The following is a 25116-nucleotide window of genomic DNA, read 5'->3' on the forward strand; positions in this document are numbered from 1 at the left end:
AGGCCAATCTGTCCAGTATGCCCCTGACAGTGTGGCCTCAGCCCCAGGACAGTCTCTTCAAGATGCCTCAGATAGTGTAGCCTTAACCCCTGGACAGTGTCTGACTCTTCCTTGGATAGTCTTACAACTCTGGACCCAGGACAATCTTTCACTACTCCACTCTGTTCCTTGACCACTCCCTAGTTCTGCGCCCCCCCCCTTCCTGTGCTCCCCCCTCCAGTCCTGCCTCCTTCTATCCCTTGCCTCCCGTGACCAGCCTTAGTGCAGCTTGTGATACAGGCATCCTGTACCTTGCAGCAACACTCTAAAAGGTAGGCAAAAGCAGTCTCTAGTGACCATGAAGTCAATGATGAACTGAAGCTCGCAAGGTACATGCCAGTTATATTCAGTCAGGAACCAGATTATCCTAATTATCAGCTCGCTCGGCATTTAATTTAGAGGGGAAACGCAATTCCGGCGAATTGGCCTTTTATTGAGCAGTTATGAGATGCAAATTAATGCAAATGTGCTTCCAGACATAGGTCAGCAGGAAATTCAATCCACCTATAAAGTTGGGCAAACAAAATTCCAAACTAATTTCCCACCAGCGGGAAACTGACTTTTTCCATCATGCCAAATTTAGAGCCCCCCACCCGCCATGATTCCCGCCACTGGCGGGAGATGAATATTCCGCCCTCTGAGTCACAAGGGTAGGCTTCTAACTCCACTGCAGAAAATTCCATGAGCAGAAACTGCAGTGCCACCTTTGAATACTTTGTTGAGATCCGGTGAGATTACTTGTATCCAATAGTTGTGAATGGCTCTCTTCCCCTACCCTGCCCTCTCTTATAAGGTTATATTGGCTCTGCAGGCTTGGTTGCAACCGAACTAGGAGAAGGTACTTGGAAGATAAAAACCACGAGGAAGGCACTATAACCCACTTCAGCCACTCTTCCCCAGTAGGTTCAAGAGTCTCTTTTGTGACTTGAGATAAGACCTGCTCAATGGAAGAACTCAATTGTCAGGTAAATTTAAATGGTTGAAAATTCATATGCAGTGTGCACCTAAATTTCTGATACGCACTTCCAAAATGGCAAGACTCCCTTGCCAGCCGTGCAAAGTTGCAAAATACCTACGTAACTCTACTCATCACAGGAAATTTGGCAGCAGAACTCCATCAATTATGAGACCTTTAGATTGTAAATTCTCATTTTAAAACTTAGGTTCAAATACAGCTAATTGCAGTGTCTGTTTGTCCCATTCTATTGTATTTCTCTGTTACTCACTTCTCCGCTTTGATCGGAAAATTTGATCAGTGACGAACCAGGCCATACTAGTCACACCAACAATTGCACCAATGTGGAGGAAAGGAGCTGTTACCTGCAGAAATAGAATGCATCTTTAAATTACAAAATTACGAACTTAAAGCAAATGCCAGTGAACTGGCTCTTCAGTTTCACAAATAGAGCAGTAACAGTAGCATCTATGATTCAATCTATAATCTTAGAAATTGTGTTTGAAAGCAGTCCATTCATCCCAAAGAGTAGTCTTGTATTCCTGTTTATTTACCTCGTGTAGTAGTCTTATTCTAAGATATCCGTTCTGTTCCAATTTTACTTTATCGGCATTCATTTTTTTAACATGAGACTTCCCCACACCCCACCCCATCTCAGGAGGAAGTCCCGTCTTAGAGAGCTGCTAGCAGCTCTGTTGGCCCAGCAATGTCACTAGGAGCGTTGGCCACTGGTGCGACTGCAGGCTGTCCCACCACACCGAGGAGACCCGGTAATTTTGAGGTTAGGGATCTTGATGAAGGGGGTGAGGGGGAATGGGGTTAAAGAGGGAGGGAGGAGGGGGGTAAAGGGCTGGGCTCAAGGGGCCAGGGGAAGGGTAATTGGGGGAATGACCTTTGCTGGGGGCAGGGTGGCGCAGGGGTGTTCCCTCTGATGGGCCCAGGGACTGCAAAGGTGGTCCTCTCCCTTGCCTGACACCAGCACGTGCAGCTAAAGCTGTCAGCCTTCTCGCGTGGTGTGGGCGTCCTTCCGGCATTGGTAAGATACCGGTGGCAGTGAGATGAGGCCCTTAAGTGGCCATTAATTTGTCACTTCAGGGCCACAATTGGCCCAAGGGGTGGGCCGCCCGACATTTCACAGGTCGGGGCAGGCGGATAGGCAACGCATAGGCCACCTGCTGGATTTTACATGCCTCCCACCTGCAAACCTGTCATTGAGGGAGAGTAAAATCCGGCCCATGCTCTTTTTCGCGTGCTAGAAGTGCACATTTGTTGAATTTACTCTAAGTTTATCAAAAAACAATTTGCATTCATATGGTGCCTCCAATGTAGAAAAGCATCTAAAAGGTGCTCCCCAGAAGTGCAATAAAAAAAATGGACACCAAGCCAAAGGAAGAGATATTGGGGAGCGCAAATAAAAGCTTATCCAAAAAGGTGGATTCTAAGAATGGTCTAAAAGGAGAGCACCTCTTATAGTGCTTAAGCATCCACTGATATGCACAAGTTTGGTCAGGCTTGGCTAAAGAACTACTCGAAATTCCATTCTGCTCTGTGCCAGCCCCTTAACAAGCTACCTAGTGAGGTATTGGTGCCCAGTGCCTTCCCTGTTCCCTTCCTCTTGCCATCCCTTTGAAAATCCAGAACTGTCCTGGAGGCGTCAGGACGCCAAGAAAACTTCCAGGACAGCAACTTTCAAAGTCCGCTCGCTGTTGAAAATCCAGTCCCCCTTCTCTCCTGGTGTGAAACAGCACCAGGCAGGCTTCCTTTTTTAAAGATGCAGTCCCTACAAAAGAGAAGTTGCAGCTAAGCAATGTAGGCTGCTGGATAATCGGTTTTTGCTGTTAAGGGATAACTATGGCATACACGGGGAAGGAATGGCTCCTCAACTTTAGTGATGCCACATTGGACACACTATATTGTGAGGTTGAGGCCAGGAAGGAAACCAGGAGCAGAATTTTCTGCCTGTTGGGCACGGGCGCGCGCGCCTGACTCAATCTCTGGTGGGCGGGGAGCCGATCCCCACCAGAGGAGCGGGCCGTGTCGCCATTTTATGTGGGCTGGCCAATTAAAGCCCATCCAGCGTGACATCTGGTGGGAAGTGTTATGCACTCCCTGTGTGGGCGGGGGGGGGGGGGGGGCGATTCCCTAAAAGCGAGAGTGCGCACGAAAGAGCGCACATCTCCCTGAGGCTAAGTGCTGCCTCAGGGAGATCGCTTACACTTTGAAAAATATTAAAAATAGAAAAAAAAAATTCCCTAACATGTTCCCCTTATGTGACAATGTCACATGAGATGGGACATGTTCATAATTTACAGAAAAACTTTATTAAAATTTTTAAAACCCTGCATGAAACCTCATCCCGCCAGTGGATGAGGTTTCATGTTTTCTCTATTTGCCACCGGGGCTCCTGGCTGACCTGCCAACCTTAAGGTTGGACGGGGGCAGGTCCTTTAATTGTTTAAATGATCCTGTCAATGGCCTCAATTGGCCATTGATAGGTCAGCGGGCCTGCAGCTGATTTTGCTGCGCCCCTGCCTTCCTGAAAATTTAAATGGGGTGGGATGACGTCGGGGGTTCCGCCCGACGTCATCCCACATCATTTTACACATAGGTGAGCGGGCCCTGCCCCCTGTTCGCAAAATTCTGCCCCAGATATCCGATGGGGGACAGAAAGTCCTCAAAACAAAGTCTCCAAAGGGAATGGGAGCAGGTGGCGAGGTGAATGCCCAAAATGTCAGCCCCAGGATATGGCAGCAGTGCTGCAAAAAGGCTAATGGCCTCACATGAATGATCGAGGTGAGTAAATCCACTTCACATCTCTCACCCACCACACCACCCATCCCTTATGCTGCTCAATGCATCACACTCCCATCACTCACCCAGCAGCACACTCTGGCATTCAGGACTTACATCTCTCCCACAAACATCTTCCGATCATGCCAGTTAAACACACCCCTACCCACCTCCACAAACTTTCAGCTATTCAGCTATGGCATGCACATCAGCCAACCACACGAGCACACACTCACTGACATCCTGTCCTTTCTTTTGTAAGAGAATGTTGCCCACAATAGGAAGGAGGGCCAGACTACTGGCAGAGGACAACCACAAATGCATTCCCTTGAGCAAACAATCCACAGGATCATGGGCACCAGCGTCATGAAACCAGTGGCACCAGGCACTACCAAGGCCATTCTGGATGATGGTAAGTTGCTGCCTAATGCAACTTCTCCATTCATTCCTCACCCTCATCCTGAAAGGTGCTATGAAATGAAACTGCTGAAGGATGATCGTGGACCGTCGCATATACAAACTCCTTAGAACACGAGGTCGCACACCAGTTCTGCAGGGGACTCAAATGAGGACCTTATTGGGTGAATTATAGGGAAATACTGATGAACATGCACACCAAAATGCTTGGTGCATTAACGGACCTTCTAGATAGTCTACAGTTATCGGCTAGAAGCATGAAGGAGTCAAACTCCACAGTGGCACAGGACATTGTGCAGAGCTTGAAGCCCAAGCTTTCCACTATGGAAGTAGTAGGCATCTCCATGGCAGCACTGCTAGACCGACCTATAATAAAGCACCTGCTGACCATTGTCTGAGCTTCCATTGCAGCACATCACTGCAGTGGAAGCTCAGATAGAGATCATGCAATCCCTGGCTGCTGGAATGCAGATTCAGACAGCTGCCATCAAGGTACAGTTAGCTGCTATTGAGGATGTGGATCTAAGTGCGCGATGGGGCATGCAGGCTCCCATAGTGGTCCAACTTATGTTGTGGAGCAAGGGCCACTTTAACCACTGCCCCCATACCTATGTAATGAAGTGTAATTTCCTGCCTTTATGGTCAGTAAAAACCTCCAAATTTCTCCAGGAACTCACAGCAGTGCTTCCACCAACTTTGCCTGAACACAAATAAATCAACACTACCTCAGCAGCAACTTAGTGAGTGGCCCTTTAAATAGCCCCAAAACAGAGCACATCTTGCTTCTTAACGCTTTTGTTTTAGGAATGAATAAGGAAGGCATTTCCTGCACATTTTTTGATCAATTTTGGTTTTTCTAGCATTGCACCTGTCCATTGACATCAATGATGCCATGATCGCACATGCTCAGTAAGTTTGGGTGCGCACCTATGTGTGCCACTCCAGGTGACTCATGCCATGTGGGGAGCAGCCAATGCACCTCTAGTGCTTCAAATCTGCAGGTAGGCCTGCATAGAAGCGGTTCGACATGAATGAATTTTATGCCCACTGTGCACAGTAGGCAGACAGCAGAGGTTTAGGAACCAATGAAAACTTGCAGCTAGATGGGAAAGATTTGCAATCACTATAGGGGGTTTCTTGGAAAGAAAAAGTGTGGTGAGTCTGTTAAGATTTATTACCCGATTTTCTGAGAAGGACAAAATTGGGTTTGAGCTAGTGCATGCCAAATTATGCAGTAGTCTTCATGCCATTTTATGCCAGGAATCCCTCCTTCTAATTTGATTGGTAACTGGCACATGGAAAACTTTCCAGAGATCTTTGTCTGTAGTAAACATGGTTGTGGAATGTAAAGTCCAGTGAGAAGGCATTTCTTTAAGAGCTGCAGCTTGTCATTAAAGAGCAAGTTATAATGCTGACAGAAAATTGACTCATTGTTCACAATGGCATAGTGGAGACAAGATACTGAAAAGTTAAAAGTGTTACTGTAGGAGATGCACAAAGAAAGGTGATCCTGTTTGAGGATGAAGACCACCCACCAAAAAAAGCACAAGTGGCAGCTGCATATGGGAAGCCACTGATTATCTCAATTAAATCTCTTTAGTCCCTCATGTCTAGCTGTAAATGAGGAAAAGGTTTGCTGTTATTAGGAAGAAGGTAATGGGAAGTATTCTCCCTCTTGAACGTATTCCTTCTTCATCAAGCACAGCACAACCTAAGTTGGGAATGTTGCACCCACTGAGTGGTATCATTCTTGTCACGTTGTCACAAAGCCAACCTCAACAAGTTACCATGTACCAGCTCAAATTAATTCCCTTCTGCATTCTCCATGGCCAGGATTTTCAATCTGGGGTAGGGAACCCAAGACAGAGATAATTTCCAGCTCCTGACCCCGCACCTCCTCTATCTTGCCTGCTATCCTTACATGCAGCTTGTCTTATGAAACAGGAACAGTAAACACTGGTTTCCTATGGTATACTGAGTTATCAATGGAGGGATCTATGAATGTGAGTCCTGAGGTAGAGATAGATGGATCATAACGTCTAGGTGTCACTACACCTCTGTATGGCAGACCCACATGAGCTCTTACTTATCTCAATCTTGCAGTGCATTCAGAAATCATGAGTAATTAAAGCAGCAAAAAGGGAAATGCTTGGAAAAGAAGAGTGCAAAAATGAAGGACTAACAAAAATCAACTAATGCCATGGAACAAAATGCAGCAAATGACAATTGAAAACTGGAAAAAAAACTGTGCAACAGAAATCAACCAGGGGCAGAATCTTTCATCCCGCGGGCAGGCGTGCGCCTGACCTGAATGGGAATTAAATAGTGCACGATTTTTTGACCCTTGAGTAATTAAGTAAGTTGCATTTTTCGCTGCCCGCTCAACCGGTCAGTTGGCGGGTGGTGAATAGGCCAGGCGGCCTTTGCATTTTTAACGAAACCTCATCCACGGGCGGGATGAGGTTTCCAATGGTGACTGAAAAAAAACAAAAATTTTTTACATCCTTTTTTACAAGACCCTCTTCATGTGACTGAGTCATGTGTGGGGACATGTTTATCTCATATGTAAAAAGTTTATTTTTCATTTTAAAATCCATCAGCTCCCTGAGGCAGCTCTGTGCCTTCAGGGAGCTGTCAGTGCGCGCTCCCCTACGCATGTGCACACTTCAGTACTTGTGCTCCTCCTGCCCCCACCCTGGCAGCGCTGAGGCTCTAAGCATGCCTTTCATGCTGGCCGGCCATTAATTGGCCAGCCAGCGTGAAATCGCGGTCGGACCTGGTCACGGGTGGTAGTCGGTCTCACAGCCTTTCCTCGTCCTGCCCGCCGCGCCTGCCCGACAAGGGGAAAATCCTGCCCCTGAATTTAAAGGTGGGATATTTTAACAGGTTACCTAAATGTTGAAATAAGGTCACTCTTACTGTTAATACAACAGTGGTTTTATTCCATTTCAGCATGTGAAATCCCCCAATCAGTAGTAGGACCAATTTTTGGCCCAAACCCATTTCCCATTGGTCCTATGCTGCTGGTGGGATAATGCAAAATTGGGGCTCAAGGTGTTAAAGCTAATAACATGTATGTTACATTCTCTGTTCAGTTCCACAGCTTTGTGCTGCGGGTTTTCTCCTGTAAACAATTGTGTGATGCAGGGAATCCCGTGTAAAAATCTGACAGGATTCTACTAATGCAGGCTCTCAGAGAAGAAATTAAAACAGACTGTTTAAATGTTAATACTGTGGCTACAAGAGTGGGTCAGAGGCTGGGAATCCTGCGGTGAGTAACTCACCTCCTGACTCCTCAAAGCCTGTCCATCATCTACAAGGCACAAGTCAGGAGCGTGATGGAATATTTCCACTTGCCTGGATGACAACACTCAAGAAGCTTGACATCATCCAGGACAAAGCAGCCTGCATGATTGGCACCCCATCCACAAACATTCACTCCCTCCACCACTGACACACAGTGGCAGCAGTGTGTACCATCCACAAGATGCACTGCAGGAACTCACCAAACCTCCTTAGACAATACCTTCCAAACCCACAAACGCTACCATCTAGAAGGACAAGAGTAGCAGATTGGGAACACCACTACCTGGAAGTTCCCCTCCAAGCCACTCACCATCTTGCTTTGGAAAATATATCACCTTTCCTTCACTGCCACTGGGTCGAAATCCTGGAACTCCCTCCCTAACAGCACCATGGGTGCACCTACACCATATGGACAGCAGTGGTCCAAGAAGGCAGCTCACCGCCACCTTCTCAAGGGCAATTAGGGATGGGCAATAAATGCTGGCCCAGCCAGTGATGCTCATATCCCATGAACAAATAAAAACTGTAAATTGCTTTAAAATTTTATATTTAGCCAGGCCAGTTACATTACTGAATAAACTCACTTGAAGTGACAGACTTATAGTGTCCCATTCTTCCTTCCACTTAATTCTAATGATGATCATCAAAATTAGGATCAGCAAGACAGAAATCAGGATGGCAACCTTGAGAGAGTGAGAAAAATGCACCAATATGACAGCACAGTATTACAGGAAACTACAGACTAGTTAGCTTAACATCTGTCATAGGGAAATGGTTAGAAACTATTATTAAAGACATTATAGCAGGGCACTTAGATAAATTCAAGGTAATCAGGCAGAGTCGACATGGTTTTGAGTGAGGGAAATAATGTTTAACCAATTTATTGGAGTTCTTTGAAGAAGTAACATGTGCTGTGGATAAAGGGGATCAGATAGATGTACTGTACTTAGATTTCCAGAAGGCATTTGATAAAGCGCTACATCAAAGCTTAATGCAGGAAATAAAAGCTTGTGGTGTATGGCATAACATGTTTGCGTGGATAGAAGATTGGTTAGCTAACAGGAAGCACAGTAGACATAAAAGGGTAATTTTCTGGTTGGCAGGATGTAGCGAATGGGTGTGCCATAGGGATCAGTGACGACGGCTCAACTTTTTACCATTTATATAAATTACTTGGAAGAAGGACCGAAGCTTTGGTTGCTAAATTTGCTGATGACACAAAGATAGGTAGGAAAGTAAGTTGTGAGGAGAACATACGGAGGCTACAAAGGGATAAAGATCAGTTAAGTGAGTGGGCAGAGATCTGGTAAATGGAGTATAATGTGGGTAAATGTGAAACTTCTCATTTTGGTAGGAAGAATAAAAAAAATAGCATATTATCTAAATGGTGGGAGATTGCAGGGCTCTGAGATGCGAAGAGATCTGGGCATCCTAGTGCATGAATTGCAAAAAGCCATTATACAGGTACAGCAAGTGATTAGGAAATGTAATAAAATATTATCATTTATTGAGAGGGGAATTGAATACAAAGCTAGAGGTTATGCTTCAGTTATACAGGGCATTGGTGAGATCACATGTGGAGTACTGTGTATTGGTCTCCTTATTTAAGGAACGTTGTAAATATGTTGGAAGCAGTGCAGAGAAGGTTTACTAGACTAATACCTGGAATGGGCGGGTTGTCTTATGAGGAAAGGTTGGACAGGCTAGGATTGTATCCGCTGGAGTTTAGAAGAGTAAGAGGCAACTTGATTGAAATATATAAAGATCCTGAGGGGTCTTGAGAGGGTGGATGTGGAGAGGATGTTTCCACTTGTGGAAGAATCTAGAACTAGGGGTCACTGCTTAAAAATAAGGGATCGCCCATTTAAGACAGAGATGAGGAGAAATTTTTTCTCTCAGAGGGTCATGAATCTTTGGAACTCTCTTCCTCAAAAGGTGGTGGAAGCAGAGTCTTTGAATATTTTTAAGGCAGAGCTAGATAGGTTCTTGATAAGCAAGGGGATGAAAGGTTATTGCGGGTAAGTGGGAATGTGGAGTTGAGGTTACAATCAGATCAGCCATGATCTTATTGAGTGGCGGAGCAGGCTCAAAGGGCTGAGTGGCCTACCCTTGCTCCTAACTCATATGTTTGTATGCATTATATTTGAAAAGAATGTTTGTGCAGGATTATTGCAAGATTTCATGCTGTGCTACAGGACAAGGTCAGCACATGCAACTGCAGGCGCAGCCACCTGGAGACCAGCAGCCTTGATGTTGTGTGACCAGGATCATACCCCATTGTATAACACTGGGATTGGTACTGAACAGACTTAAGATAATAGCACTCTATACACAAAGGAGATCATTTAAATTACAGAAACCACAAATGCCTGATCCCCTAACTTTGCTTTGGCATCCCCAAGACTTTGATGGAATGAGGGGTCAATAACAGGTTAAAAATAACTAATAAGTCAAAAGTGACTCAGAACATTGGCTTATATCAGGTGGTTACACTGAACGTACAGTGGGCCAGAGTTTATCATACCTTAAATGGCAGGTGTACGCAATGATTTATTACCTGTATCGTGGAATAATGTAGCTATTATACATAAGTGCTAATACTCCCTACTTCTAAATCACATTGTTTATAGAGTTGATTCTCTCCCCTCATATAATTTCATGGAAGAACTCTATCTTTATCCACATGATATCATTTCATGCTGGCACTCTATACTCTCTCTCTCAATTCACAGTGGCAGTTTTCTCCCCATTTCCCTCTCAGTTGATACTATTTTTCTATTTCCTCTCTGCACACACACACTGCTACTGACAATGTTCTTCTCCTCCTCCTCAGCTCATGTGACACTGTCTTCCCCACCCCACCCTCATTGTTACTCCAACTGCTACATCAGTTTTGCTCTCTGCTCCTCTACAACCACCAGCACAACTCCGAGCTATCCTTCACCCCTCAGCACTGCTCATGTTACCTACCTATTTTTGCTGCTGTTCCTGGGGATTAAATTCCACTGCATACTGACAAGAAATCTTTGATCTTTCAAAATTATTATGAGAATTTACAACCACAGCTTATAATGTTCAGTTCCTTAAAAAAAAGCTTGAATTGAGAAAGAAGTGGCAATGCTAATACTAATTTGTTGCATGAAATGTCACAGTTGGTATATATGTAGCATTACCTTGTTAATCCAGTGTAAGTAAAGCGATATTCCCAGAGCAAAGTGACACAGTGCAAGTATCTGAAACAACAAAGAAGTATAGCAAATAACTTAATGAGAAACCAGTCTGGAACTATCTGACTCATTTTCAATGCTACAATGAACAGGAAAGTCACCAATCTAAATCACCAATGAAATAGAAGAACAGTTACTGATGAATTTTTAAAAATTAGTTTCAGTAGCATTAAATTCATTGATTAAGATTGCATTGCCCTTAGAGTGTATGATCTATACCCAACTTTCCACGTATGTTTCCTTTACTTCCCATGGTTCAGCAATGTGCCTCCTTCAAAACTGTTGAAAAATTTTTCCTCATCTATCCTACTGTTCCCCAGCATATATCCTTGTTTTGTCTTTTCTGCATCCAATTATTCCCACCTCTGTGTTCCACTGATCCCTACGGTTTATCTACATCTGAAGAAAAAAAAAATAGAAACATACCCTAATTGGTAATTCTTAAAGGAATGGAGAAACAGAAATATTTAGATTACAGATTTCTAAAAGCAGGATTTCAGTTGGAAAAAGCAATGTGCATAACACATAAGTGTTGAATTAAAAAGAATTTGTGATGAATTTGTACTACACATTAAAAATAAGATTATGTCACTTGGACAAGTGTGGATTAATTAGGGAAAGGCAGCAGAGATTTGTTAAGGGCAAATAATAGAGATGCCAGCAAACTTGAAGCCCATGGAATAAAAGGGACAGTGACAGCATGAATACAAAGTTGGCTGAGTGACAGAAAAAAGTGAGTACAGGTGAAAGTTTGTTTTCTTGGATTAGAGGACAGTATACAATGGAGTTATTATTGGGGCTATTGCTTTTCTTGATCTATATTAATGACTTAGACTCGAATGTCGAGGACATTATTTCAAAATATGCAGATGGCACAAAACTTGGAAATATTGTTAATTGTGAGGAGGATAGTGTTAGACTTCAAAAAGACACAAATATAATGTGTGAATACATGGCAGATGAAATTTAATGCAGAGAAGTGTGAAATGATACATTTTGGTAGGAAGATTGAAAAGAGGCAACATAAACTAAAGGGTACAATTCTAAAGAGATGCAGGAACAGAGAAGCCTGGGGGTAAGCATGCACAAATTTCTGAAAGTGGGAGGGTAGATTGAGAAAGTGATTAAAAAGGTCTATGGAATCCTAGGCTTTATCAATAGAGACAGAATACAATGAAGTTCTGATGAATGTTTACAAAACATTGGTTTGGACTCAGCTGGAGTATTGTGTCCAATTCTGGCACTGAACTTTAGGAAGGATGTGAAGACTTTAGAGAGGGAGCAGAAAAGATTCATGAGAATGGTTCCAGGGATGGAGGACTTCAGTTCTGTTGATAGATTGGAATTTTTCTCCTGAGAGAAAAGAAGGTGGAGGGGAGAGTTGAAAGAGGTGTTCAAAATCATGAGGGGTCCAGACAGAGCAGATAGAGAGAAACTGCTCTCATTGGCACAAGGGTTGAGAACCGGAGGACACAGATCTAAGGTAATTAGCAAAAGAATTAAAGGCAGCATGAGGCAATACATTTTTTTATCAGCGAGGGGTTAGGATCTAGAAATGCACTGCTTGGAGAGTGGTGAAGGCAGATTCAATCATGACTTTCAAAAGGGAATTGGATAAATACCTAAAGCGATAAAATGTGCAGGACTATGGGGAAAGGGTGAGAGAGTGATACTAGCTAAATTGCTCTTGCAGGGAGCCAGTACGGACTCAACAGGCCAAATGACCTCCTGCTCTACTGTAATCATTCAATAATTCAATAATATTGGGTAGGCCTGCTATCAGAGTATGAGTATATAATGTAGGCATTACATTAAAGTAAGGATATCAAAGCTATATACAAGATGCAGTCTAAATTCACTGGAATGAAACCATTGATGGGTAAGAGTAGATATTTCTAATGAAAGATTTGAAAAGCTGTTGCTGTAATAACTTGAATATTTTAAGGAGAGATCCAGTGATCATGTTTAAATTTTGAAATAGTTTGACATAGTAAATAGATATCCAGTGCGTATCCACTATATCCCACTTCTCCCCAGTGTGTATCCTCTACATCCCACAGTTCCCAAGTATGTATTCTCTATATTCCATTGTTCCCAGTGTGATCACCTTTATCCAAGTTTCCAACTTTGCATCCTCTATATACCACTTATACAGTGTGTACCCTGAAGGGGGTTGGTTGTCCCCTTCTTCATCCAGATGACTTTGTAATCCATATCTCACCGTTTCCTAGTATGTGTCCTCTATTTCCCACTGTTGTTGGATTATGTATCATCCGTAATATCCTAGATTTCATATTCATTTCCATTTCACATGTGCCGCACAATAGGTTTGTTCAGAAAAAAATGGAGTTTTATAGGTTGCAAGTAAACTGAGATGGTGGTATGGCTATATGGATAGGTGCATGGACACCCAGGAGTGAATTACAGGCTAGATTCTAATCAAGTAGGTTATTGGGTTTGCAAGTATTGGCATATGATAGGTGTATATGCATGCCTGTTACCAGTAGAAAAATGTTTTAGTACAATCCTGGTGGATCAGTTTATTTATTACTTTCCACCTGCACAGGTTGTGGTACAATAAAAGCCTAACAAACTTTGAGTCTCAGAATGTGATACATTTATTATCTGTGTCATAGGTCCCGTGAGCATTGTGAATGAGGAAACACCTGTGATTTTCTAGAATCCTCTAAATGGATTTCATTTTATTTTAGTTATGCAAGCCTTATCATCAAATAAATGACTGTTCCCATAACTGTGAACCGTCCTTCCAAAGGTCAGGTCCCTGATCATTTACAGTTTAACAATTGGACAGGATTGTGGAATAAAACAAAGAGTTAGGCATGTCCAAGAGCTGACGCTACTTCTCCTTGGGCAGGGCAATTTTGAAGAGTTCGTACACAACATAGGCTGTACCCACAACAGTGAGGCCCATGGTTAGCCTGTAGAGCACAGCATCCATCACACTGCCTTTTAAGTGGACTGGCATCCCATTGTCCGCCTGGAATATCTTCTGCTTCTCAGGAACCCTATTCTCCACTCGCCTGCAGACCGCAGTGCTGAAGGTTCGCTATGATAGCTGCTGAAAAGCCCGCAGGCCCCGAAATTTAAAGAGTTCACAGGTGTTTAACAAATCACTGCTAATGTTGGGCAGGAATTAATTGGCATTCCTTTACATCAATTGAAGAGAAATTCAATAATGAGGAGGAATGTTCCTAAGCAAGCAGAGACTCAAATCCCCTGGTAGTGATGTTTAATTGGTTCAATTGCACCAAAATTGCCCAAACTCATTTCACATAAGATCTTGTATTTAATAGACAGCTAAGACTTCCATGTGATCAATTTGGGTCAAATTTGAATTTGGACTTCAAGATCACAATCCGCCAATAAATTTAATACCAAATAAGTCAATAACTTATGAACAACTCTATAACTCATCAATAACTTACCATTAACAGAAGCAGATAGCTAAAGATAATTGCTGTCAATATTAGGAGAATCACTGACCAGTCTAACCACCGATGCATCTTTGCAAATAAATGCCTGTAATGGAAGACAAAGGGATATTCCTTGAACAGCCTATCACACACATGTTGTACTTGCTAATTGTTTTAAGAGATTCCAATTTGGGTCAAGTAGGGATCAGATACAGTGGAATGATCCTTCTACATTGCCTAAGCATAGCCCAATCACAGAAGTCTCCCTGGTGCCCTGGCAGGTTTGAAATTTCCAAATTAGCTGCATTAGGCTCAGTCTTGATATTCTTCGGAAAAAGGCGAATTACTGGGTGAAAGAAAAAATACCATCTCCCAAGTGCTCAATTATCCCTTGTTGCTGTACTTTATGCCTCAGACTGGCTGGTTGGAGCCAGTTTGAAAGCAGCATTTTGTGCAAGTTCCCTTTGTTGTGAAACCATGAAGCTCTAGAGGCACGAATGAAAACAGGTTGTATTCATGATGTAATTGAAATTGAATTTAATAGTATTAGATCAGGGACAAGTCAAAAAAAAAGCTGGAATAGTTTCATTCAGAGGGATTTTAGGAGGAGGTTTCCCTGATAAAAAGTGGGATCACAAAAAAGGATGCTAGAATGGTAGCTTATGCAAGATCCCTGAAATGATACCTCCCAGACAGACTGTTGGAAAGTATCTTTCTGGAATGGTATCTACTAGAATGATGCTAGAAAGTTGTTATAAAATATGGTGCTTGTTCATGGAATATGATTTTCCATCTTGAAACAATTTAGGATTAAAACCAAGTTCAATTAAAGAAGTGAACCATTCTGGCTGATGTGCATGGCAGAAACAGATGTTGGGGATGACATTCCAATGATGCTGTTATTTCTCCAGAAGTGAGTCAGAGAAGGTCATGGGATTGACCCTACTGTAAATTGTGAGGTTAGCTAATTGAAATATAGAGGTGTGCAGGCTGGCAAAATTCAATCTGCAATATCTTAGCTATACCAGGAGTTGGCATAAAACCAGAGAAAGGTTTCAAATGAGCCTGGGATCAAGGAGCAGAAAACATTTTGGGGAGAGGCAAAGACCTGGTAAATAGCAGGATATAAAACTTACTGCTCCTTAGAGGGGAATAGGAGAGAGTAGCAGGAAGGAGAAAACTTGAGTGACAAGGATAGTAATTTGGGCCAAAAAGAAAATTATTAGCAACACTGATTTGGATGACCTCCTAATGGAAATATAGAAAAGGGTGGAGTTGTGATCGATTGTAGTTCATTTAACAGATGGCTCTGTGGCCAGAGACTGCCTGATTGGAGTTATATTTGATAGCCTTTGTCCAGCTGAGTAGTCTGAAGACATGAGAGATAGGAGGCACGATGAGAGGTCAGCTGCAAACTTTCCTTCCAGTTCACTAATAGCTTTATAGTCAATGACCTTATTTGAGTTAAGTTTTGTGTTCCATTTTAGCACAGTAGATGTTACCATTATTTTGTACATTCCAAGGGGACAATAGCAATGTACCACATATTACTGTTTTTCTTTATTTGTTCATGGGATTTGGGTGTTGCTGGCAAGTGGCCTAATTGCACTTGACAAGATGGTGGTGATGAGTAGTTCATGTGATTTATGTACACTCACAGTGCTGTTAGGAAGGGAGTTACAGGATTTTGACCCAATAACATAGAAGAAATGGCAATTATAGTTCCAAGTCAGCATGGTGCGTGACTTGGAGGGGAACTTACAGGTGGTGGTGTTCCCATGCGCCTGCAGTCCTTGTGTGAGTAAGCTTAGATGGGGATTTTTTAAAAAATCTGAGAATGATTAATTAATTTTTACTATACTTACTGAATAAACTAATAGGGCCAAAGGAAGCCATCTTAGAATTAACATGCGATTCCTTGACAGCAATTACTTTGTATATTGTTATACTGACAATGGATTAGGCAAGCCGGCAACAGATGATCTTAAAATAGTAAACATCAAGAGCAAGGATGTTACCTACTGAGCCACAAGACTTCTACCTGGATAGAATACATAGTGTTCCCATTGGTGGAAGAGTCAAGAACCAGAGGAAGCTGATTTAAAGCGATTGACAAAGGAACTAACTGTAACATGAGGTAAAACTTCTTGCACAGCAAGGGGTTAGCATCTGAGATGCATTACCTGAGAGTGTGGTGGTGGTGAATATAATTGGGGCTTTCAAAAGGGATTTGGAGACGCATTTGAAGGGGAAGAAAAATTGCAGGGCTTCAAGAAATGTGCAGAATGTTGGAACTAGTTGAGTTGCTCTAGCAGACTGCTGCTCAGACACAATGGGCTGAATGGCCTCCTGTGCTGTAACCATTTGATGATTCTAAATCTGGCAGTCTAAAATTTAAATGTTGGTCTGATAAGGGTATTTATTTGACTGCTTTCCAAAATCAAACAAATCATGTGATAGCTAATTATTGTGACAAAGGTTTTTAGATTGGCCCCATGTGCTCACTACATTTGCCCAATATTGGTTTGTAAAGACATGCTCCACTTTGTTAGGAATGAAGATTTACTAACCAGAATAGTCTTTGGAGCTGAGCAGGAGAAATGAATCTAATGTAAAACCCAAAATTATAACAGGCATGTTCCGGAAGGAAACTAGGAGTTAACTTCTAAAGAGATACTGGAAACATACAAACATATGAATTAGGAGCAGGAGTAGGCTACTCGGCCCCTCGAGTCTGCTCTGCCATTCAATAAGATTATGGTTGATCTGATTGTAACCTCAACCCCACATTCCTGCCTATCTCCAATAACCTTTCACCCCTTGTTAATCAAGAATCGTGTTTGACTAATTTGCTAGAGTTCTTTGAAGATGTGATGAGCAAAGTGGATAATGGGGATCCTGTAGATGTAGTATATCTGGACTTCCAGAAGGCCTTTGATAAAGTGCTGCACAAAAGATTAATACACAAGGTAAGATCACACGGAGTTAGGAGTAATATATTAGTTTGGATAGAGGATTGGCTAACCAACAGAAAGCAGAGAGTCGGGATAAATGGGTCTTTTTCTGGATGGTGAGCTGTAACTAGTGGGGTGCCACAGGGTTCGGTCCTTGGGCCCCAACTATTTACAATCTATATTAATGACTTGGATTCAGGGATAGAAGGTACTATAGCTAAATTTGCAGATGGCACCAAAATAGGTGGGAAAGTAAGTTGCAACGAAGAAATAAGAAATTTACAAATGGATGTGGATAGATTAGGTGAATGGGCCAAAATTTGGCAGATGGAGTTTAACGTGGATAACTGTGAGGTTATCCATTTTGGTCGGAAGAATAAAAAGGCGACTTATTATTTAAATGGAGAGAAACTTCAGAATGCTTCAGTGCAGAGGGATCTGGGTGTCCTTGGGCATGAATCGCTGAAAGCTAGTATGCAGGTACAGCAGGTAATAAGGAAGGCAAATGGAATTTTGGCATTTATTGCTAAAGGAATGGAGTATAAAAATAGGGAAGTGTTGTTGCAGCTGTACAAAGCATTGGTGAGATTGCACCTGGAGTACAGTGCACAGTTTTGGTCCCCTTGAGGAAGGATGTAGTTGCACTGGAGACGGTTCAGAGGAGGTCCATTAGATTGATTCCAGAGATGCAGGGCTTGTCTTATGAGGAGTGATTGAGCAGTTTAGGCCTATACTCACTAGAGTTTAGAAGGATGAGAGGAGATCTAATTGAGGTATATAAGATGCTAAAGGGGAAAGACAAAGTAGACGTGGAGCGGATGTTTCCCCTTGTGGGGCATTCTAGAATGAGAGGCCATAGTTTTAGGCTAAGGGGTGGTAGATTTAAATCAGAGATGAGGAGGAATTACTTTTCTCAAAGGGTCGTGAATCTGTGGAATTCACTACCTCAGAGTACAGTGGATGCTGGGATGCTGAATAAATTTAAGGAGGAGATAGACGGATTTTTAATTAGTAATGGGTTGAAAGGTTATGGGGAGAGGGCGGGAAATTGGAGTTGAGGCCTAAATGAGATCAGCCATGATCGTAATGAATGGCCAAGGGGCTGAATTGCCTGCTTCTCCTAGTTCTTATGTTCTAAGAATCTATCTAGCTCTGTCTTAAAAATATTCAAAGCGTCTGCTTCCACTGTCTTTTGAGGAAGAGTTCCAAAGACACTCTTACCCTCAGAGAAAAATTTTCTCCTTACCTCTGTCTTAAATGAGCGACCCCTTATTTTTGAACAGTGACCCCTAGTTCTAGGCTTCCTCCACAAGAGGAAACATCCTCTTCACATCCACCCTGTCAAGACCCCTCAGGATCTTATATGTTTCAATCAAGTCGCCTCTTACTCTTCTAAGCTCCAGCAGATACAAGCCTCACCTGTCCAACCTTTCCTCATACGACAACCTGACCATTCCTGGTATTAGCCTAGTAAGCCTCCTCCGAACTGCTAACACGTTTATATCAAAGTTTCAAACTTACTCATTTAAGTTGCTGTAGTCATTACGCAGTGCCCACCAGCAGTAAAACCAGAAAACACTGATGATAAAGGTACAGGATAGGACCAGATACCAGATGCACTCCTTCTGTAATGATAAGAATAAGGACTATTAGACAAAAGGAGATTCTACTACATGTAGAAAGTCATGTGACTAGTTGTCTAATAGTTTGTTACCACCAATTTTATGTTCAGTTTCAGATGCAATTGAGTATTAAAAAAAGCTGACATGCAGAATTTCCTTTCATTTTAGGCAAGGGATAATTATATAGTGAAGATAACAAGGCTCTTAGCCACAACAAAGGAAGGAGGAAGACATTGAGGTGAAACTTAGTGTGGACCCATTTTCAAGGTCCAGAATGCAGTTAAATGATAGCAGTACCTGTGTTCCCATCCACCAGTCATTTCTGGCAAAGGCATATATGACACATAAAAGACAGAGCCAAACTGTCTATGTAGCAGCATAAGAGTTACAGCCTGCAGCTAGTCCATCTAAGTACTTAGCTTCCAAGAGAGTCCGAGGAGGCTTTTGGAAAAATACAGCTGTCAGGCATCTCAATGCTCCAGCCATTTGTGAGAAGCACAAAGCTACGTTTAATAAATCACACATCACACTGTGACAGTAGGGGTAAAAAAAAAAACATCTATGAGGTGCAGGCTGCACTCAGGGAAACCAGATCTATTGACACCAAATCAAAACAGAAAATGCTGCAAATACTCAAGACCTGGCAGCATCTGTTGAGAAAAATAAACTGTTAACCTTCCAGGTTGATGTTCCATTGACACAAGGGGCTGGATTCTTGCTGCGGGGCGGGAAATGGAAGTCGGGACCGTTTCTGGGTCCTGATCTTGTTCCCGAGGGGGAAGCAGTATTGGACCATGAATTGCAAGGAGACACCCCTTAATTGCTATAGAGAGGGGTTTGGTGGCTAATTAACAGGGGCGGGAGCAGAGGTGGGACAACTCGAGTGGGAGTCTGATTTAAAACTCACCAAGGCAGCCATTACTGTAGTTGCCATTTCACTGCTGTGACTGCATGGTGAAAGATAATAGAAAACTTGAATTCTGCAATGTCTCAGCAGCACCGGAGGCCTGAAACTCAGGGTAGGACAGCCCCTCAATTCTCAGATGGGGTCATCCCAGATTTACACTAACTGTGGTAGCAGGCGGGTAAAACGATGTTTTACCTGTCGGCCGTGATGGCGGGTTTTCATGCCATATCATCCCAAACTCGCCGCATTACTTATGCATTCCCTGGAAACACGCAGTTCCATGGCAGGCAGGCTCTCATTCGCCCACCACACCATCGCCTTGCCGCTTCATCACACCAGGCGCCATATTTAAAGTCCAACCACATGCAAACATCCCAGTGCTTCCAGCCCTTGACTGCTGCAGGGAAGATGTCCACGAAAGGCAAAAAGACTGCAGCCCCAGTTTTAGCAACGCGTCACTGGAATATCTTTTGGATGCCGTGAAGACCTGCTGCTATGAATTCTATGACTTCTACTCCAGCTCTGGCCGCAGGATGGGCAGTGGCATACCCAACCGGGCTTAGGAGGTGGCAGCAGCTGTGGTCTGTGCCAACACCCTTCAAAATAGGACAGCCACTCAGTGCCACAAGAGGATGAATGATCTCCTCCATTCCGCCAGGGTAAGTCGCCCTTCTCATCACTCTAAACTCACACACTCACAAACCCATCACACATCCACAGGGCCCTCACTCACTGCCAGTTCAAGGGACATCACCATTCACTCTCTCACACACACCTTCATTGTCCTCATCCCATCCATAGGACTACTCACCACCCACACAGGCCAGGCATACTCATCATCTGGCCTGGCAGGCGTCCTGCTTCCACACTCTCCATCTCTACTCATGCAGGACAAGCTGGCAAACAAAAACAGGGAGAGGTTGCAGACTGGTGGAGGAATACCTGAAATCAGCGTTCGCACGGACTTTGAAAACAGAGCCATCCAGCTGGCCGGCGACAATCTGGACTTGTCTGGACTTGGTGCTCTCCAAATGGGGACCCAGCAGTGCAATATCCATCAGACAACCATGCCGTGAGTGATGTGTCCTGTTTCACAGGCCACTGCCATGCACTAATTATCTCCCCTTGCTTCTGCAGGCAGATCTAGGAAACGGCCGACAGGGTCCATGACCCAGGGCCTCCAATCAAGCCCTGAAGAAACCTCTGAAGAGGAATCTAAAGACGCCTTCCTTGAAGTCCTCTCCCACAGCACTCGCCCACACCCTCCACCAGCACAGAGACACACACCTCGGTGGGACCTAGCTTTAGAATAGCCTCTGGTGGGCACATCGTATTGTCTGATCCACAGCAGGGGCGGCAGCAGGGACTTCCCAGGTGTTCAGCACCCAGGGCTGCTGGAGGCCAGAAATCTGCTGAATCCGAGTCAGGTGACGAGTCTCTAGACTCGATCATGTCACAGTTGTGGAGCTGCAAAGGCAAGCTCGGGAACATCAGGAAGGGATGTCCTCTGCACTCCTCAGATTACAAGGCATGATGGAAGAGTCCGTCTGCCTCCAGGCTGAGGTGATAGCGCCAGCATGCCAATGCACAGAGGTCAACACTGGTAGGATGGCGGTTGCCATGGAAACCTTGATCTAGGACGTCACTGTGCACTGCTGCGTGGGCTCAACTCCATCGCTGGTGCCACAGTTGGCCTGAGGGGTGCGGGGCAGCTCGATCTTACTCCAGCTACCTATGCTCCTCATCGAGTCAGCCTGGGGCCTGTGGGCACCCATAGGGAGGAGGATCAGCAAGTGTACCCTCTCCAACTCCGAGGCCATCCACCCAGGTGACTCCGGGAGTGTCCGGCAAACTCCCTCTTCCTGTGACCTCAGCAGCTCCAGCTCCACAGGCCAAGGAGGGTGTCACTGCCACACAGCAGGACCCCGAAAGCAGGCCGGGGCCCTCCAAGTCTTGGTCCTTCAGAGAACCCCCACCAAAGTCATCACAGCCAGGGCGTAGCAGTCAGCAGGCTGCCTCCACCTCCGCTGTGGATGTTCGGGGATCACCAAGATGTAGCAGCAGGGATAGGAAAGTTAAGAAGAATTAGTTGCACAGCCTGGGCACAGGTGTTAATTACTTGTACATACTGTTCACGATTGTCAATAAACTCCCAAGAATGTCTCCCTGCCTATGGCTCCTTGTTCTGATGAGCAGTGTTCAAGTCACTCAGATGTGAAACCTTTTTGCACAAGATATAGGCAGGTGTCTCAGCCCAGGGCCTCTTCCCTGTACTCTGTGCAGCCTTCAGACCAAAGTGATGGTCCGACATCACACTCCCTGGACACATTACTAATGCTTGCACCTGAACAGTGTTTGCCATTGGTGCCAGAATGACGTGGGCAGTGGTCATAGAGTTCTGTCATTCTCTCTCTGTGCTCTCAGCACCTTTAAGGTGGGGCTGGCCATCTCTTCAGCATATGTGACCGGTGACGCTGAGCTCCTGAAGGGCTCAGTTGCTGAAGGCGGACAAAGGATCAGGTGCTTCTAAAGTTGCACGGTTGTGTCGCTATGATATGACCCCGATCACAGCACAAGCGAGCTGTCCTCGGCCAGACAGGAGGCAGACATTCAAAGAGGCTATGTGAAGATCTATGGAGTGTCCTCACTGCACGTTGTCATCATCCTCCTGCATTCGAGCGACTGTTAGGGCCTCCACTGCATTTCCATTACAGGACCCTTATCACAGACAGTATGCGCACTGCCAGAAGCCAGGCTGGAGTCAAAAGGTCCCATGCAATATGTGGATCTATGGGGTGATCTCACTGCATTTCATCATCATCCTCCACAAATCTAGCAGTTATGAGGGTTTCCCTAGCATGCCTGCCTTGTTTGGCCAGTGAGAGAGCCTCATCTCAGTCAATGCTGCCTTCGACGACCTCCTCACCCTCATCCCTATTGGCGTCCTCCTCATCCGAGGAGACCTCCAGCTCCTCCATCTCTTCAGCCAGCTCCTCTCCCTGTTGCAGCACCAGGTTGTAAATGGCGCAGCAGGCGACGACGATGCGTAACGCCTTCTTTAGTCTATATTGCAGGGCTCCACCAGCTCGGTCCAGGCACTGGAACCTCATTTTCAGCATCCCAATGGTCTGCTGCACCAAGTTGCGAGTTGCAGCATGAGCCTCATTATACCATCGCTCTGCTGTAGTCTGAGGCCGCTGCACAGGTGTCATCAACCATGGCCTCTGTGGGTAGCCCTTTTCCCTGAGGAGCCATCGCTGCAGCTTCTGCGGACCCTGGAAGACGTCAGGGATCTGTGGCCGACTGAGAACGTAGGAGCTGTGCACACTCCCTGGAAACCATGTGCACACCTGCAGGATGCATTTCTGGTGACCGCACACCAGCGAGTGGAATTCCTCGCAGTTGATGTAGTTAACCGCTTGTTGTGACCCGAGCGCCACGTGAGTGCAGTCGATTGCACCCTGCACCTGTGGGAAACCCGAGATCTGGGCAAATCCAATTGCTCTTGCATCTTGGTTGTCCTGGCCCTGGACGAAATGCACAAAGTTGTGTGCCTTTGCGAAGATAGCATCCGTGACCTCATGGATGCATTTACGGGTGGAGGCTTGTGATATTCCACAGAGGTCACCTGTGGAGCCCTGAAAGGAGCCACTGGCATAGAAATTGAGCATCGCGGTCACTTTCACAGCCACTGGCAGTGGATGCCCTCCATGTCCCCATGGCGCCAAATCCTGCAGCAGGTGGCAGATGTGACCAACTAATTCCCTTGACGTGCAAGTTCTTCAGCAACGCTGGCTCTTGGTCATCTGCAGGAATGGCAGGCAGCATCTATAGACCCTGGGTGTCGCAAAGCGCCGACTAACAATGGCTCGCTGGGGCTCTTCGCCAGTGTGTGTGAGAGCCCCAGTCCACCCCTTCTTCCTGAGGGTGCTGCTTCTCCCTCTGCATAGCCAGGTGCCTCAGTCGCTCTCCCATCCACCTTCTTTGCTCTCTGTCTGCCACGAGGCATACAGCTCGTTCACCAGGCTCCATGTTCCTGATGTACTCTTTCTGCTGGATGAAAAAGAGAGACACGTGGTTAGCATGGGTGTACTAAGAACCTGTCCTGGTCAAGTGTGGAGGCCCATTAACACATCCCGGAGAGTGCTGGCCACCACTTGGATGGCCAGACATTCGTGCGCTGCTGGCTGCCCAAAACCTCACCCACATCCGCCCCACTCAACCCGACTGTTTGGCGGCAGCTTTTCCCACTGCACTGCATGCTGTGCTCTCAGCTCAGGCATTCTCCTAACCCACACTGCAAGGCTGCGCTGTTAGCTTGAACCATGGGGGAAGCTGGTCCAAACCGGGATGTTGACATTACAAGTGGTTGTGAACACCTCCACCAGTAACTGTTCCACAGCCAGCTTTAGCAAGGAGATAGTACAACATGTGAGGTCATCCAACTGTTCTGCAGCCCACTAAAACACTCATTACTTTGTAGTCAGTGCCTGAGGGGTGAAAAGCTCTGGGGCACTTGGTGGCACTGATGCCTCTGCATTGCTCGAGTGAGCAAATAAACTAGAAGCCCGACCCCAATAATATCAATGGCTGCACCTGAACTGTCTCAGTTGCAGAGGAATAGTCACTTTACATCAGATGTCCCTAATGTGTGGCCACTTCCCTCGCCCACCCTAAACCCCACCCCGAATGCATGTGTGCTACATTCAACTGCAGCTACATTCAACCGCAGGGCTGCCCTTGCCCACCCCCACCCCAAATCACCTCAACCTCAACCGCACAGCTGCCTTTGCCACCCCACCACTCCCCCCATCACACAACACGCCTCAAACTTGAAGTCTAACAGGCGACCTTGGCGAGCACTGTGCAATGTTACTCTTTATTCACCTCCAAGTTCCCCTCAATGTGCAGCCCACCAAGTGCACGCCTTTTATATGCTGTTGTGAAACACATTGTCATGCTTTCCCGCCGATGCAGGCGGATGATCCAGACGATTCTGGCAGGCAGGCCTAATAATGATATGCAGATGTATTACAATGAGGTTCCCAACGTCCAAAGGCAGGAAACGCTCCCGACATCGGTGGGCTGAGCGGACGATCACAAACTGGTTTCACACTGTTGTGAAACCGATCGTGCCATTTTGTCCACTCATGCCACCGGACACACCCTACGCCGGCAGGCATGGAAAATCCCTGCCGCACACCTGGAGGTCATGCTAGAGGCTGTTAGCAAGAGGAGGAGAGGAGGAAGATCTTCTTCCTGGAGGGTGGCAGGTGGAGCCCACCCACACAGATCAAGTAGGCTTGGATGCACATAGCTGATACAGTCAGCAGAAGAAGTATAGTGCGTAGAAGTTGGATCCAGTATAGGGAAAGATTTGATGACCTGATACGTTTTGGTAGGGGAGTTCTACCCCCAACCCACAGGATCGGTCTCTAGGTATTCACCTTCCAGCAGACACACCA

At 45.1% G+C, this 25116-nt stretch overlaps 1 protein-coding gene across 2 annotated transcripts in view; it reads right to left on the bottom strand.

Annotated features, from left to right (window-relative positions):
* The window catches only part of gdpd2 (glycerophosphodiester phosphodiesterase domain containing 2), a 162843-nt gene that overhangs the window by 88642 nt on the left and 49085 nt on the right, over nt 1–25116 (bottom strand). For both annotated transcript variants that reach the window (XM_078546236.1, XM_078546235.1), the window contains exons 3-7: nt 18644–18747; nt 14181–14274; nt 10681–10740; nt 8092–8190; nt 1266–1359 (exon numbers count right to left, since the gene is read on the bottom strand). In XM_078546236.1, coding sequence (XP_078402362.1) covers nt 1266–1359; nt 8092–8190; nt 10681–10740; nt 14181–14274; nt 18644–18747 — 451 coding nt within the window. The remainder of the gene's footprint in view (nt 1–1265; nt 1360–8091; nt 8191–10680; nt 10741–14180; nt 14275–18643; nt 18748–25116) is intronic.

Source organism: Cetorhinus maximus, chromosome 8 (assembly GCF_964194155.1).
Source record: "Cetorhinus maximus chromosome 8, sCetMax3.hap1.1, whole genome shotgun sequence".
In the NCBI taxonomy this organism is placed as follows: domain Eukaryota; kingdom Metazoa; phylum Chordata; class Chondrichthyes; order Lamniformes; family Cetorhinidae; genus Cetorhinus; species Cetorhinus maximus.